At 44.9% G+C, this 16050-nt stretch overlaps 1 protein-coding gene across 1 annotated transcript; it reads right to left on the bottom strand.

Annotated features, from left to right (window-relative positions):
* Positions 1-360: 360 nt before the first annotated feature.
* LOC143277624 (uncharacterized) lies at positions 361-10207 on the bottom strand. Its single transcript, XM_076582508.1, has 3 exons — positions 9971-10207; positions 5781-6727; positions 361-5085 (listed from the first exon to the last, which is right to left on the bottom strand). Exons 2-3 carry the CDS (start codon positions 6718-6720, stop codon positions 4070-4072), a joined length of 1956 nt encoding a protein of 651 aa, XP_076438623.1. The 5' UTR covers positions 6721-6727; positions 9971-10207; the 3' UTR covers positions 361-4069.
* Between the last annotated feature and the right edge of the window lie 5843 nt (positions 10208-16050).

Raw genomic sequence — 16050 nt, 5'->3', positions numbered from 1 at the left:
GTGGTGCGTTGATTAGTATTATAATTATCATTAGTAGTAGTAGAGGTAGTAGTAGTAGTAGTATTTACATTGTTATTATTGTTATGTCCTATCGTTACTGTTTTTGTTGTCACAAAGACAGATTGGAAGACTAGGTAATGCCTAAAATCTTTATCCTTGAGTAATAAAGTTTTTGAATCTTGAATCTTGAAACTCTCTTTCTCTGTCTGTCTCTGTCTCTCTCTCTCTCTTTCGCGCATCTACGCACCTACACATGCACGTACGCACATGAACACACACACACACACACACACACACACACACACACACACACACACTTACACGCACACACACACACTGATAGGTAAACACAAATACATTTCGAAAGCCATATATTTCATTATCACTCACATATATACTGGAATATAAATGTGGAACACGCGCTGTATAGTGATTAGAAGATGAATACAAAGACGAACAAAGCACAGATGATTAAACGGTTGAAAAGCACTGCCCCTCACATAGCTGTCATCCAAGCCACACTTTTTGTGCTAGAAAAAACAAAAGTCTGGACCCACACTGGTTGGCCCGATATGTATACCGGTCAGCCCAACATGAGACACATGCTGTCTGCTTTAGGAAGGTCAACACCAGCCTCGGAGAGTGGTATGATCATGTCTGGTACTGGGGTGGGTGTCCCACTGGGGTGCGTGTCTCACTGGGGATGAGTATCCTACTAGATTGGGTGTCCCACTGGGGTGGGTGTCCTACTGGGGTGGGTGTCCTGCTGGGGTGGGTGTCCCATTAGCGTGGGTGTCCCACTAGGGTGTGTGTCCTGCTGTGGTGGGTGTCTCACTAGGGTGGGTGTCCCACTAGGCTGGGTGTCCTACTGGGGTGGGTGTCCCACTAGGCTGGGTGTCCTACTGGGGTGGGTGTCCCACTAGGCTGGGTGTCCTACTGGGGTGGGTGTCCTACTGGGGTGGGTGTCTTACTGGGGTGGGTGTCCCACTAGGCTGGGTGTCCTACTGGGGTGGGTGTCCCACTAGGCTGGGTGTCCTACTGGGGTGGGTGTCCCACTAGGCTGGGTGTCCTACTGGGGTGGGTGTCCCACTAGGCTCGGTGTCCTACTGGGGTGGGTGTCCCACTAGGGTGGGTGTTCTACTGGGGTGGGTGTCCCACTAGGCAGGGTGTCCTACTGGGGTGGATGTCCTACTGGGGTGGGTGTCCTACTGGGGTGGGTGTCCCACTAGCTGGGTGTCTTACTGGGGTGGGTGTCCCACTAGGCTGGGTGTCCTACTGGGGTGGGTGTCCCACTAGGCTGGGTGTCCTACTGGGGTGGGTGTCCTACCGGGATGGGTGTCCTACTGGGGTGGGTGTCCTACTGGGGTGGGTGTCCTACCGGGATGGGTGTCCTACTGGGGTGGGTGTCCTACCGGGATGGGTGTCCTACTGGGGTGGGTGTCCTACTGGGGTGGGTGTCCTACTGGGGCGGGTGTCCTACTGGGGTGGGTGTCCTACTGGGGTGGGTGTCCTACTGGGCTGGATGTCCTACTGGGGTGGGTGTCCTACTGGGGTGGGTGTCCTACCGGGATGGGTGTCCCACTGGGGTGGGTGTCTCACTAGGGTGGGTGTCCTACCGGGATGGGTGTCCTACTGGGGTGGGTGTCCTACTGGACTGGGTGTCCTACTGGGGTGGGTGTCCTACTGGACTGGGTGTCCTTCTGGGGTGGGTGTCCTACCGGGATGGGTGTCCCACTGGGGTGGGTGTCCAACTGGACCAGCCTGGTAAAAACTTACAAAAACAATATGATAATAACTTGCTGCCTGCATCAAGCAGATTGACACAACATGACACAATCATTAATGCTGTAACTGTGCTGGCTTCATGAAAGGGCTTAGCAACAATATCATGCCCGGTATTTGGCTGGCCCGGTACACACCAGTCAACCCAGTAAGCAACACAATGTCTGCTTCAGGCACGTCGGTATGAGGCTGGGCTGGGCGACACCATCATGTCTTGTATTGGGTTGGTCAGAAATATACTGGTAGGTCCAACATGTTATAAATATTGTCTGTCTTAGGTAGGTTGGTACAATATCAAACTCGTCTGCCTTACAGAGGCTAGGTAAAGCAGCAATATCTCTTCTGTTGGGTTGGACCAAAATATACTGATCAGCATAATATGAGGCATGTGGTTTGTCTTGTGAGGACGGGATCACCACTAAGAAAAAAGACAATACTGTATCTCGTTTGGTGTTGACCCAATGTACACTAGTCTGCCCACTATGAGACACACGCTGTCTGCTGTAGGGAGATGGGCATCAGAGCTGTGCACTATGAGACACAAGCTGTCTGCTGTAGGGAGATGGACATCAGGGCTGTGCACTGTGAGACACAAGCTGTCTGCTGTAGGGAGATCGACATCAGGGCTGTGCACTATGAGACGCAAGCTGTCTGCTATAGGGAGATGGGCATCAGGGCTGTGCACAGTGACAGTATCATGTGCCCTGCTGTGTCTGCCCTCTGTTCGTCGGTCGGCCCGATGTGAGACACACGTTTTCTACATTACACAGGCCAGTCAAGAATGACACATGTTGTCTCAGAAAGTCACTATGCGTCATTCATCACATCAGATGCTAACAGTCTGACTGTAGGCACCCAAAGTCACCATCACATCAGATGCTAACGGTCTGACTGTAGTCACCCAAAGTCACCATCACATCAGATGCTAACAGTCTGACTGTAGTTACCCTAAGTCACCATCACATCATATGCAAACAGTCTGACTGCAGTCACCCTAAGTCACCATCACATGAGATACTAACGATCTGACTGTAGTCGCCCAAAGTCACCATCACATCAGATGCTAACAGTCTGACTGTAGTCACCCTAAGTCACCATCACATCAGGCTCCTTAGATCACATATCTGTTCGCACAAAAAAGAAAAAAATAACTCATGACATCATATGCTAATGATCTGACTGTAGTCACCCTAAGTCACCATCACATCAGATGCTAACGATCTGACTGTTGTCACCCAAAGTCACCATCACATCAGATGCTAGTCACCCTAAGTCTCCGTCACATCAGGCTCCTTAGATCACATAACTGTTTGCACAACAACAACAACAACAAAAATCACACACTAATGTCAATTTTCCGGGCTCAGAAATCTATGGATCAAATGAGTACAATCCGTGTAAAGCACAGACATGTCCATATCCCCACTGTCTGTAAGAATCACTGGAAAATCCAGCAGTCTGCCTTTATTGACATGGTTTTGCAAGTAATAATGATAATCATAATAATCATATTAACAATCATAATCATAATCATAATGAATTTCATCACAATGCTCTATCCAAACATGATGTTGACTAGTTTCGTCATGGCACGGTAACAAATGGATTATATACAGACACAAGCACCTAATTAGAGACACAAGTGTGAATAAAACCACTCTGTAGAAACAGCAAGGCTTCTCAAAACATAATATGCATAACGCAAAGTCGTCTCCAATTGCCACATGGGTTATAAATAAATGAACAAGTAGATAAACAAATAAGAAAAGACAAATGAATAACAGTCGCCAATCTTTATCACTGCATTACTTTTTTTCTGGGTTCCCTTGAAAATAATATATACAAAAAAGATACAAACAAAACAATAACAAAACCACCACCACCATCACCAACACAGCCACCCCCATCACCACCATCACCAACACAGCCACCCCCATCACCACCACCACCGCCACCAACAATCTGTTCAAGCTGCGAGTGACGTAATGTGTTAGTGTCTGCACTGACGTCATTATGTCATGACGTATGAAGAAGTCAGGGGGGATGGGGTGGGGGATGTATCACCTTTCAACACACACCACAATCCGTGCATGTACAGGGAAATTATTCAAAAGAAAACATTTAGATCCACAATCCTAATCCTAAACTACTTAACATCTACTTTTCTACATCTACTGAACTGTCCATCCATCCTTCAATCAATCCAACCATCCTTTCAGTCTATTCATCCATCCATCCAATCATGAATCAAACAATCCAACACACAAAACATCAACGGCCAGATCCATCACAGTGTGTATCCCACAACGACACTGTCACCACCAACACTATACCACGTGACCACCAGGTGACCAGAGCTGGTCAGACAAAGACCATAAGGATAGACACACTGTGATGGACCGTGCAGAGAGGGCGTCACCAGTTGTCTCCACTGACCCCCTCTGCTTCTCACACACACACACTCACCAACACTACTAACTAAATAAATATTGCTGGCTGTGTCAGCACACACCTGGCAAGGCCGCTTCAACTGAGCGTGCTGAAAGGTCTGGGTCACCTGGCCAGAACGGACACACACCTGGTGCACCAGGTCTGTCCAGTAGTCTGACACCAGGACGTGGCCATCACCTGTGTCAAACAGGTAATCAGGTGACATCAGTCCTGTCAGCCTGGTGCTGTCGGTCACCGTTGTGACCACGTGACCCTGTCTGTTCAGCACGTCCACGGAAACAGGACCAGTGGATGAACTGACACAGCTTACTATCATGTATCCGTCTCTGTGTCCGGCTATACCGGCATACTCTCTGTTGGTCTGGACACGTGACCGCACAGTCACGGTGTTGGCGGTAACGTTGACCAGGCAGATGACTGGTTTCCACGTCGTCACGGCCACCAGACCGTCAGACAGCACAGCCAGGCGGTATGGTCCTTCAGGAATGGAGAGAGAGGACACAGTGTGGGGGGGCGCCATGCCCATCACCTTCACCTTGTTGTTGGTGAAGTCCGCCATGACCAGTCGGTCGTCAGGCAGACAGACAACGGCAAAGATCCAGGGTGTGGTTCTGTCGTCTGCTGTTGTGGGTGACACCTTGAACACACACCGTGGTGCCGCCGTCATCACATCAACAGGTGGGGTGAAGGTGGGGGTGGCATGGTGGGTGGGTGGAGAGAGGGGTGATGATGTGGGGGTGGTGGGGGAGATGGAGGGTGAGGGGAGGTGAGCTGAAGTGGGGGTGGGCATGGAGGAGGGGGGTGACGCTACAGGTGTTGTGGAGGTGGAGGCACCAGCACTGGTCTGTTGGTCTGTAACAATCATCATCATCATCATTAGATATCATCACAACTGTCGTCATAATGATCATCATCGAAGTCATCATGATAAAAACAAATGTAAACACTAAAACAAACAGAAAAAAAAATCTTCAAAAAATCATTGCAGATAAGTGGAGAAGAAATATACAAATGTTTTGTATAGTGTCGGGAAACGTGGTATCACAGGCTTGTGGTGATGTGTTTCATTTTTTACGTCATTCATTGTGACGTAATGTTTTCAAACCGTGTCCTTAGTTTCAACACACACACACACACACACACACACACACACACACACACACACACACATATATATATATATATATATATATATATATATATATATGCATACATATAGACACACACACACACACACACACACAGTTAAGAGTTATTCTAAAGGCAGTCATCTTTATATCATCAACAATATTATCCTTTTCATCATAATTATCAGCATTCTTTATAAATATCCACATCACCATTATCATCATCATTATCTTCAAGGCAGTCATCTTTATATCATCAACAATATTATCCTTTTCATCATAATTATCAGCAGTCTATATAAATATCCACATCACCATTATCATCATCATCATTATCTTCACAAATACCGCCATCATCACCATCACCATATTTTTTCTTTCAAAATCCCTTCCACCCTTCCCATTCCCCGAGTCACTGACCTGCAGAGTTCAACAGGTCACTGAGCTGTTTCCTGATCACCTGCACTCTGTTCACCTCTGGGCACTGACGTCCTCTCCTTAGTTCAGACACACGTCTCTTCAGAGACTGTGCCTGTACGTGCAGGGTGACGTCAGGATCGGTGACGTGAATGGCGAAGCTGTTGGGATCAGTGCCCTGGATGACGTGGAGACCAGGCAGGTGCTGCTGGTAAGAGTTCAGGGCCTCTCGGTGTGCCTGAACTCTGTCCAGAAGCTGCTGTCCCAGGGTCACGACGTCCTGCAGTGTGGTCTCCACATGCAGCTCCTCTCTGTATGCCTCCTGCAACAGTCCCACCTCCTTCCCCACCCACTCCTTCCACTCCTCCGCACCGCTTGATTTACTACGTGACTTACTACTGGACTGGGGGTCATTTCTAATGCTGTCCAGTGAGGTTGTGGACTGGATGGATGGAGACCTGGGTCTGGGCGTGGCATGGGCAGCGGATGGAGCGTTCAACAAAGACTGAGGTAATACTGCCAGAAGGTGGTCCTTTCCAGATCGGCCTCGCACATGGTTCTTGGAGCAGGTGTAGCAGTAGCAGTCATGACAATCCAGACAGACACTAGCCGCCGGATTATCGTCACAATTGAGACAACGGATGTCTGTGTCGGCTGCCAGTGCCTGGTGGACCAGCTGTTCCATGACGGGGTCTGTCCCCAACTGGTCGACGATCTGACTGAAGGGCTGGTCCCTGGGCAGGTCCAGGTGTAGATCGCACATCTTACAGACAGCCTCTGGGCCGGCCTGCTGCAGCTCATCACGAAGACACATTCTGCAGAGGATGTGTCCACAGCCCAACAGGACAGGACCCAGACACAGTGACCCACAGTGGGGACAGTCCGTGACTGACGTCACAGAACCTTTGGACTGTGGGGTAGGGGATCGCCCTCCTGTTGCCATGGTGAATCTGATGAAAAGAGAAATAAACATAGAAAACTTCTATGATGACACTGACACTACAGTCAACTTTTCTCACCACACATGCAGGCATTTCCATTGTGTTATGAAATTGAGTAAGTGCATTAATAGAATTATGATTTTGCTTTTGCAGCAGGGTTTGGAGATCCAAACAGACATTAATTTCCTGTCAAAAACTCAAGCATAAAACACTCCATAAAAGGACAGGCTTACAATAAGGACATTTTTTTCAGTATTGTAGCAGTGACCTGGGGTGATAAGAAATATAGCATTACAATATCAACTATGAGCTGTGATCTCATTAGCTATTCAATGCCAGGGAAACATAACTCCTGCTGCAGTGTCCCTGTCTGATAATTTTCCATGAAAATGTGCATAGATTATCAAAGCATCTACAGGCTCAATTGTTTTCATCAAAATCATAAGTTTTCCTGAAATGAAACTGACCAAACTTTCTATTCAATATTCTGAAAATATGGGGCATACAGATTATAATTTGGAGCTGGTTGATCAATAAAGTATATCTTAGCTACATACTTTTACATTTCTAAATGCACAAAACACACCTATGTAAATATGAATGTTTCAACAAAAGACAGCACAAAGTATGCAAGCAATGAAAGCCCACTCAATACAGTCCTCATATCCAACGTGCTGTGAACTTAACTATGAAAGCAATCAAACTATCAGATGACACACAGTTTGGAACAAGTTCAAATCCCCCTTCTCCCTCCTCCTCCACTCCCTCCCCCCTCCACTTCCTTTCTCTGGCATGCCTTTCATGTGGTACTCACCTTTTCTGTTTCCCCACCCACTCCCTTGACCATGTCCCCCAATCTCCACACAAAAATCTCGGAGATTTTCATGTTTATATGATTCATGTTTCACCACTATATGTGTAAATGTCAAAACACATGTCTCACCACTATATGTGTAAATGCCAAAACAATCAGTGTCTGCAGTATAATTTGGGTCAATATACCCACACACTACTAGAAGTTGACCAATGAAGCTGGTGTTGCCAGCCATGTGTGTGATCGTCCACTGATTGAGCTGGCTGTTGGTCAACGTTTCAAGCCACACAACATGCCATGTACTGCATTAGGACTACGTTCATGTTCATTCATGTTTGAAATAAAGTCTTCTGGGTTGGACAACACTTATGATGCTCTATATCTTTTTGGCTGACGGAAAATTCGAGAAAGACCGATGATGGGTCAGCCCATTATGTTGGCAATACAGTTACAACTACAGTTTGATGGGTCAATCCGTCATGCAGGCAGGTAACTGGTTAACCAATGACACATGAGTATCACTGATAATAATAATAATAATAATAATAATAATAATAATCTACATTCATATAGTGCCCTTTCTCTATAAGAGCTCAGGGCGCTTTACATGAAAGAAAATGTTACAAATTACACAATTATAAATCATTCATGACCACTCCTCAAAACCCCTCCCTTCCCCACAATCTCCCCCTCTCACTCTTCATGAATCCAAATTGAGCTGACATGGATGGTGCTGGAGATGAAGGAAGCTGCAAGTGCTTATAGATAGGTTTTAAACAGATGAGTTTTTAGTGATGAGCAAAAAGCAGAGATAGAATCAGATCCACAGATATGATAAGGAAGTTTGTTCCAGATATGAGGAGCAGCAAAGAAGAAAGAACGTTTACCATGGGTTCTTGTATTGACAAGAGGAATTTTCAAAAGGTAACAGTCAGAGGAAGAGTGGAGATTTCCTGAGGGAGTGTAAACAGAGAAATATGGTCAGTACATGGGACTCTGAGAGTCAAACGGGCAGCATTGTTTGAAGGTTTTTTGTTTTTTGTTTTGTGTGTGTGTGTGTGTGTGTGTGTGTGTGTGTGTGTGTGTGTTTGGTTGTGTTTTTTTTTTTTAATTCACTGAAGAAGATTATGTGGACAGCCTATGAGAAAGGAATTACAGTAGTTGATTCGTGACAGCACAAAAGTTGAAACAAGAGTTTTTGTAGTTTCAACAGAAAGGTACTGATGGACAGAGTTGATGCGATGAAGTTCACAATTTACAAACTGAGCGTGCATACTGAGGTTTGAGTCAAGAATGACTCCAAGGTTCCTTGCTGATTTAGAGAACTGAACTGTGGCATCACCAACCACAATAGAGGCAGAAAAATAAGTAGATGTTGGCGTTCTTACAGAGGAAATAATCATAGCTTCAGTTTTGTCAACATTTAACTTCAGTTTGTTGAATGTCATCCAGGATTTAACATTGAGATTGCAATCCTGCAGTGACGGAATCAAGCTGTGTACTTGGTTTGGTTCTGCAGACTGAGTAACATCAGCAAAAGAGTGGTGAAGAACAGAATGACCAGAAATGACATCAGAAAGAGGAGTAGTGTACAGAGCTAACAGAACGGGGCCCAGGACAGAGCCTTGTGGCACACCATGGGAGATTAGGGTTGGATCAGACTTAAAGTGGACTGATGGCCTAGAGGTAATGCGTCCGCCTAGGAAGTGAAAGAATCTGAGCGCGCTGGTTCCAATCACAGCTCAACCACTAATATTTTCTCCCCCTCCACTAGACCTTTAGTGGTGGTCTGGACCTTAGTCATTCGGATGAGACGATAAACTGAGGTCCCGTGTGCAGCATGCACTTAGCGCACGTAAAAGAACCCACGGCAACAAAAGGATTGTTCCTGGCAAAATTCTGTTGAAAAATCCACTTTGATAGGAAAAACAAATAAAACTGCACGCAGGAAAAAATTTTTTTTAAAATGGGTGGCGCTGTAGTTTAACAACACAAATACAAATACAAGTTGTTAACAGAGACAATCTCGAAGCAGTTGGATAGGTATGACGAAAACCAGTTCAGAACTGTTGAATGAATCACAAAGACATGTATTTTACTGATAGTAACCAGGAATCTAGTACACTATCTTCACACAATCTGTAGACAATGGTGTAATCATAAAATATAGTAATTATGAACAACTATCACTCACTGAATCCACGAGTACCTCACCTTCATATGTAAACAGTGATGTAAACGTAAAACTGTTTATTTTATACGTTACTTGTACACTAAGTTCATCATGTCTGAAACTCTATCAGTGTCTGTAAAAAAACAATCATACACTATCTCAGTGTTTCATGTTCTCTGAAAATCCCAAAGATAAGGTCAAACAGTATTTGTGGTGACCACAATCACACACTAAATGTCCAGTTTTCACCCTATTTCTCACTCACCAAGTTGTCGTTCCACAGGGTGTGTGTCGCTGACCACTGCCAACACCAAAGTCCCGTGATCACACTGTGCACAGATCAAGAATCAGATGAACCAGGAAACACGTCTTTCTCTGTTGAGGAAACTGCCACTGAGTGAAGGACTTCACAACCAGCCCTGCCTGTTTCTTGGCGGTTGCTAGCTGTGACGTCAATCCACCCCGCTACAGCCTTTGCTTGCAATGTCACCTTCAGTGTTCCCTCCTGCTGTCACCCCCACCCTCCTCCCGTCTCTCTCTCTGTGTCTGTCTGTCTCTATCAACCCCACATGCATGCACGTTTGTGCACATTTGTGCATAGACAAAGACATGTGCAGGAGCATGCACATGTGCAAGTGTGTGTATGTCTGTCTGTGGGTGTGTGGGGTAGTGGGTGTGCATGTGTATGTTTGCATGTCTGTGTGTGCATGTGAGACAGAGAGAGACAGAGAAACACACACATACACACAGAGGGGCACGCTCTGAGCTCGTGATAATGGCAGCCTTCCAACCCCCGTCAAAATTGTGGATCAAATTATGCAGATTTGACATGCAGCCCCAAGCAGACAGGGTGGTTGTGTGTCCCTTACCTTTCCACCACTTCCCCCTACCCCACCCCACCTGTACAGACAGTGAATGTAGGTTACATGTTTCAGTGCACAGGTTAGCGCTGTCACTCCCATGGCGTTGTGTCAACTGTGCTGAGTGGAGCGGTGGTCTTGTGGATACAGCGCCCAACAAGGGGTCAGGGTCCTGGGTTCGATTCTCTGCACATAATATCTAGCGTGTAGACTACAGATCCCCAATGGTAAACATGATTGGATATTAACACACACACACACAGACACACACACACACAAACACACACAGATATATATATATATATATATATATATATATATATATATATATACACACAGTCACACACAAGTTCAAAGGGGGACACAATCTATCTAATTCTCTATCTTCACACACACACACACGCACACACACACACACACACACACACACACATTCTCACTTTTAGTCATCTGAACGTGCGTGTTTTGACGCTGTATGTGCATGCGCCTCTTTAGATGTTATGCAGCTTGTAGATTTTTGTGGTTTAACTACTGTACGTTAGGAGGTGCGAAGTTTGTCAACTTTAATTAAACATGGCTGTGAACTGTTCTTTGCAGGCAATCCCTGCCTAATTCATTAAGTATGTTTCACGATTGACCACTGATTAATCATCAATGATATGTAGATGTGGGCACTCCATAGGTCATGCAATACAGTTTATGTTGTTTCTCACCTTGTATTTTAGCATAGTTTTGCATTCTGTACTCCTGTTTTAGACCTGACGTGTTGAAAACGGCCATGTAGACGTTGCTTGGAATATCTTAAATATATATATATATATATATATATATATATATATATATTTAAAGTCTCAGAAATGTCGGCGTATTTCTGAGCATGGACGTTTCTGTGCACTGTGCACACAGTCAACATACTATTCAAGCAAATAAATCCACCAACCTATCTTTGAAATCTTGCTTGTTGAATGTAGGGTTCCTTTTGATAGATCACCACATCAGTAGATCCCCACGTGGACAGATTTCTACATCGATAGATCTCCACATTGATGAATCCCTACTTCAACTAATACATCCAATGCCTGCATGTTAAAAACATCACTTGGGTGTTTTTTCTTTGTTTGGTGGTTTTTTGTTTGTTCGTTTTTAGTCTCTGTGTATGTGTGTGTGTGTGTGTGTGTGTGTGTGTGTGTGTGTGTGTGTCTGTCTGTCTGTCTGTGTGTTTTGTAGTAATCCACCATACTCCAATAAGAGTGAAAGGATAATTAAAACTTGAAACTTGTGTGTGTCTGTGTGTCTGTATGTATGTGGGCGTGTGTCTGTCTGTGTCTGTGTGTGTGTATTTGTGTCTGTCTGTCTGTCTGTGTCTGTGTGTGTCTCTGTATTTGTGTGTCTTCTGTGTCTGTCGATATTAAGATCTATCATCGTGGAGATCTATCGATGTTGAGACCTATCATCGTGGAGATCTATCGATGTTGAGATCTATCATTGTGGTGATCTATCGATGTTGAGATCTATCATTGTGGTGATCTATCGATGTTGAGATCTATCATTGTGGTGATCTATCGATGTTGAGATCTATCATGTGGATCTATCGATGTGAGATCTATCATCGTTATGATCGATCGATATGGAGATCTATCATCGTGGAGATCTATCGATATGGAGATCTATTAACGTAGAGTTCAACCGACGTGGAGTTCTATCGAGATGTAGCCTGTCCAGTGTGATTTAGAAATCTGGTTCCACAGTTTCGTGCTGAGATCTAGCTTCTCAAACAGACACGTTATGATGGTGCATTCCAGTCTCTGCTCTATTTTTTTCTCTCCTCCTCCTCTTCTTCTTCTTCTTTTCCACTGAAATAGCTGACATTATTCACATCTCCCACAAATGTCAATAACAGCTGTAAACTGCAGGCGATGACTGAAACACCATGAAACTTTCAAGTGAAGGTCAAGGAGTTCCATTTTCGTAAGTTTTCATTGTAAAAGACAACCCATAAGTGCTTTACTTGTGTTATGGATCTGTTACTAATCCATAAATAAAATGTTGTTCCATTTACACTGAACAATTCATAAGAATCCATATATTATTTAGCACATTATTTGTAGATTAAAACCAACATTTATAGGGATCAAACACCTACCTTCAAGTGAAAACATCGTCAGGAATTCTGGTACAAAGAAATACTGATAGTTAAACTTGAGGAAAAAAAAAAAAAAAATCGACGTACTCATCATTGCGTCACCAATACTTACACTTCAGACACTGTTGACGTTTTTCATGCACAATTCTTTACAGTTTCTAACATATTCTTTATATGTGCTCACCTGCTTGTGTGAGTGTGTGTGTGTGTGTGTGCGTGTGTGTGTGTGTGTGTGTGTGTGTGTGTCTGTGTGTCTCACCTGAAAAAATCACAGTTCATTCAATGGCCTGGTCCTGAGCTGAAAGGAGTGCTGGTTCACTGCCTTTTATGGTCTGTTTGCAGGTCTATTTCCTTAACCCCCCCCCCCCCCCCCGCCCCCCCCTGCACCCTCCACTCCCACCTCCTGGAGAAGTCTGGAGCACAGATCAACTTTCTTGCTCACCTCCCCTGTGGGTAATACGGATGCTTTGCTACTAATCTTTATATTTCAATATTCCTTCAGCACCCTGTGTGTTGTATTGTACACATCACATCATCTATCACTGCCTTCCCCACCCTGTGTGTTGTATTGTACACATCACATCATCTGTCACTGCCTTCCCCTCCCTGTGTGTTGTATTGTACACATCACATCATCTGTCACTGCCTTCCCCACCCTGTGTGTTGTATTGTACACATCACATCATCTATCACTGCCTTCCCCACCCTGTGTGTTGTATTGTACACATCACATCATCTATCACTGCCTTCCCCACTCTGTGTGTTGTATTGTACACATCACATCATCTATCACTGCCTTCCCCACCCTGTGTGTTGTATTGTACACATCACATCATCTATCACTGCCTTCCCCACCCTGTGTGTTGTATTGTACACATCACATCATCTATCACTGCCTTCCCCACTCTGTGTGTTGTATTGTACACATCACATCATCTATCACTGCCTTCCCCACCCTGTGTGTTGTATTGTACACATCACATCATCTGTCACTGCCTTCCCCACTCTGTGTGTTGTATTGTACACATCACATCATCTGTCACTGCCTTCCCCACCCTGTGTGTTGTATTGTACACATCACATCATCTGTCACTGCCTTCCCCACCCTGTGTGTTGTATTGTACACATCACATCATCTGTCACTGCCTTCCCCACCCTGTGTGTTGTATTGTACACATCACATCATCTGTCACTGCCTTCCCCACCCTGTGTGTTGTATTGTACACATCACATCATCTGTCACTGCCTTCCCCACCCTGTGTGTTGTATTGTACACATTACATCATCTGTCACTGCCTTCCCCACCCTGTTTGTGTATTGTACACATCACATCATCTGTCACTGCCTTCCCCACCCTGTGTGTTGTATTGTACACATCACATCATCTGTCACTGCCTTCCCCACTCTGTGTGTTGTATTGTACACATTACATCATCTGTCACTGCCTTCCCCACCCTGTTTGTGTATTGTACACATCACATCATCTGTCACTGCCTTCCCCACCCTGTTTGTGTATTGTACACATCACATCATCTGTCACTGCCTTCCCCACCCTGTGTGTATTGTACACATCACATCATCTGTCACTGCCTTCCCCACCCTGTGTGTGTATTGTACATCACATCACATCAGTTATTATCGATGTTGTATCGAGTCCATGCTCACAGTTTCATTTATGTGCTGGTATGGAAGTTTGGGAGTGAGGAGTAAGCGTGTTTTGAACGATGTCATGAGTGTATGCAGTAAAATTGTGGGAGTGAAACAAGCTAGTATGCAAGAGCTGTATGAAAGTCGAGTGGTTAAAAAAAAGCAGGCAGATAGCAACTGACGACACCCATATTTTAGCAAAGTATTATGAGCTATTGCCATCAGGACGACGCTACAGAACTTTTAAGTTGAAATCCAGAGCTCTGAAGACTTTTATTCCACGTTCAATCCACCTTTTAAATTCTTGAGAACTATGTGTGTGTGTGTGTGTGTGTGTGTGCACGCGCGCGCGCACTCTCATGTGAGACGCGTGAATGTCCGTGCATGATAGGCTGTACCTTGTTCTAGTTGTGGTGTGTGTGTGTGTGTGTGTGTGTGTGTGTGTGTCTGGGCAGCCAGCCAACTTTACTGGCTCGAACTTTGGAAAGGCACACCTCTCTCTCTCTCTCTCTCTCTCTCTTTCTTTGTCCCCCTCCAGCCACCTCCACCCCCATTCACCCACTGTTCTTTGCGTGAGGGCAAGGGTGGGGTGGGTGTAGGTGGTTGGTGGGGGGCGGGGGGGGGGGGGGGGCATTTTCAGGGTATAAATTGTTATTGTGCAACAGAATATGCCGACGTGACGCTCACAGCATATCCTGTCACACCTCGGCATGTATAGACCCCGGCGACAATAATATGTGCCGGACACTACAAAAAAAAAAAAAAAAAAAAAAAAAAATCTGTCTGTGTCAGAGTAATAAGTGGAATACTACAGAAATCATCAATGCTTTATTAAGAAAAAACACACATAAAACCTCACCTCAACTTGCAGTGAAGTGGTGGGGCGTTGGGTGGAGGGCTCATCAGTCACACTGCCAGTAGGGAACTTACAACAAGCCATCCACCACAGAGCAGTACATGACCTCAGCTGACTGGTGTTACAAATTGCTGAGAATCATACAAATACCGAAAACATCACTGTATCTTGTACTCAGATCTGTTTCTCCGATCTTACAATTATCAGACAGTGAGATCTGGACAGTCGGCCGTTCAGCAATAGGCAAAAACATGACGTAATGATTTTTTTGGAGTGACGTCATTACAATGCGTCATAATTATATCTACACAGCCAGAACAAAATCACTGCTGTTCTAATTTACACACTATGTGTATGTGTTGACTTTGGTTAATTTTGGCCATACACACTTAAAATAAACAAAAGCATACAAACGACAATGCTGGCAACCATTTTTACCTATCTTTGCACACACCCTAAAAACACAAACACACACATCCTTCTGTGTTGATAACAAAAACAGAACTGAAGAATAAACTATACATCCCTGCAATGTGTATGCTGCTGGTCAGGCATCTGCTTGGCAGATGTGGTGTATGGTATATGGATTTGTCCGAACGCAGTGACGCCTCCTTGAGCTACTGAAACTGAAACTCAGGTCACACCTGCTATCACCACGGAGGGGACGTAACACACGCCAACTGTACAACTGCATGTCATGCGTTTGTGTCATATGTGTGTGTATTTGTGTGTGTGTGTGTGTGTGTGTGTTTGTGTGTGTGTGTGTTTGTGTGTGTTTATTTGTTGATAATAGGGAACGTGATATACATGGCAGCAATAGCGTCACAGTACAAAACGTT

Source organism: Babylonia areolata, chromosome 34 (assembly GCF_041734735.1).
Source record: "Babylonia areolata isolate BAREFJ2019XMU chromosome 34, ASM4173473v1, whole genome shotgun sequence".
NCBI lineage: Eukaryota > Metazoa > Mollusca > Gastropoda > Neogastropoda > Buccinidae > Babylonia > Babylonia areolata.
This window is presented reverse-complemented; position numbering and strand designations above follow the sequence as displayed.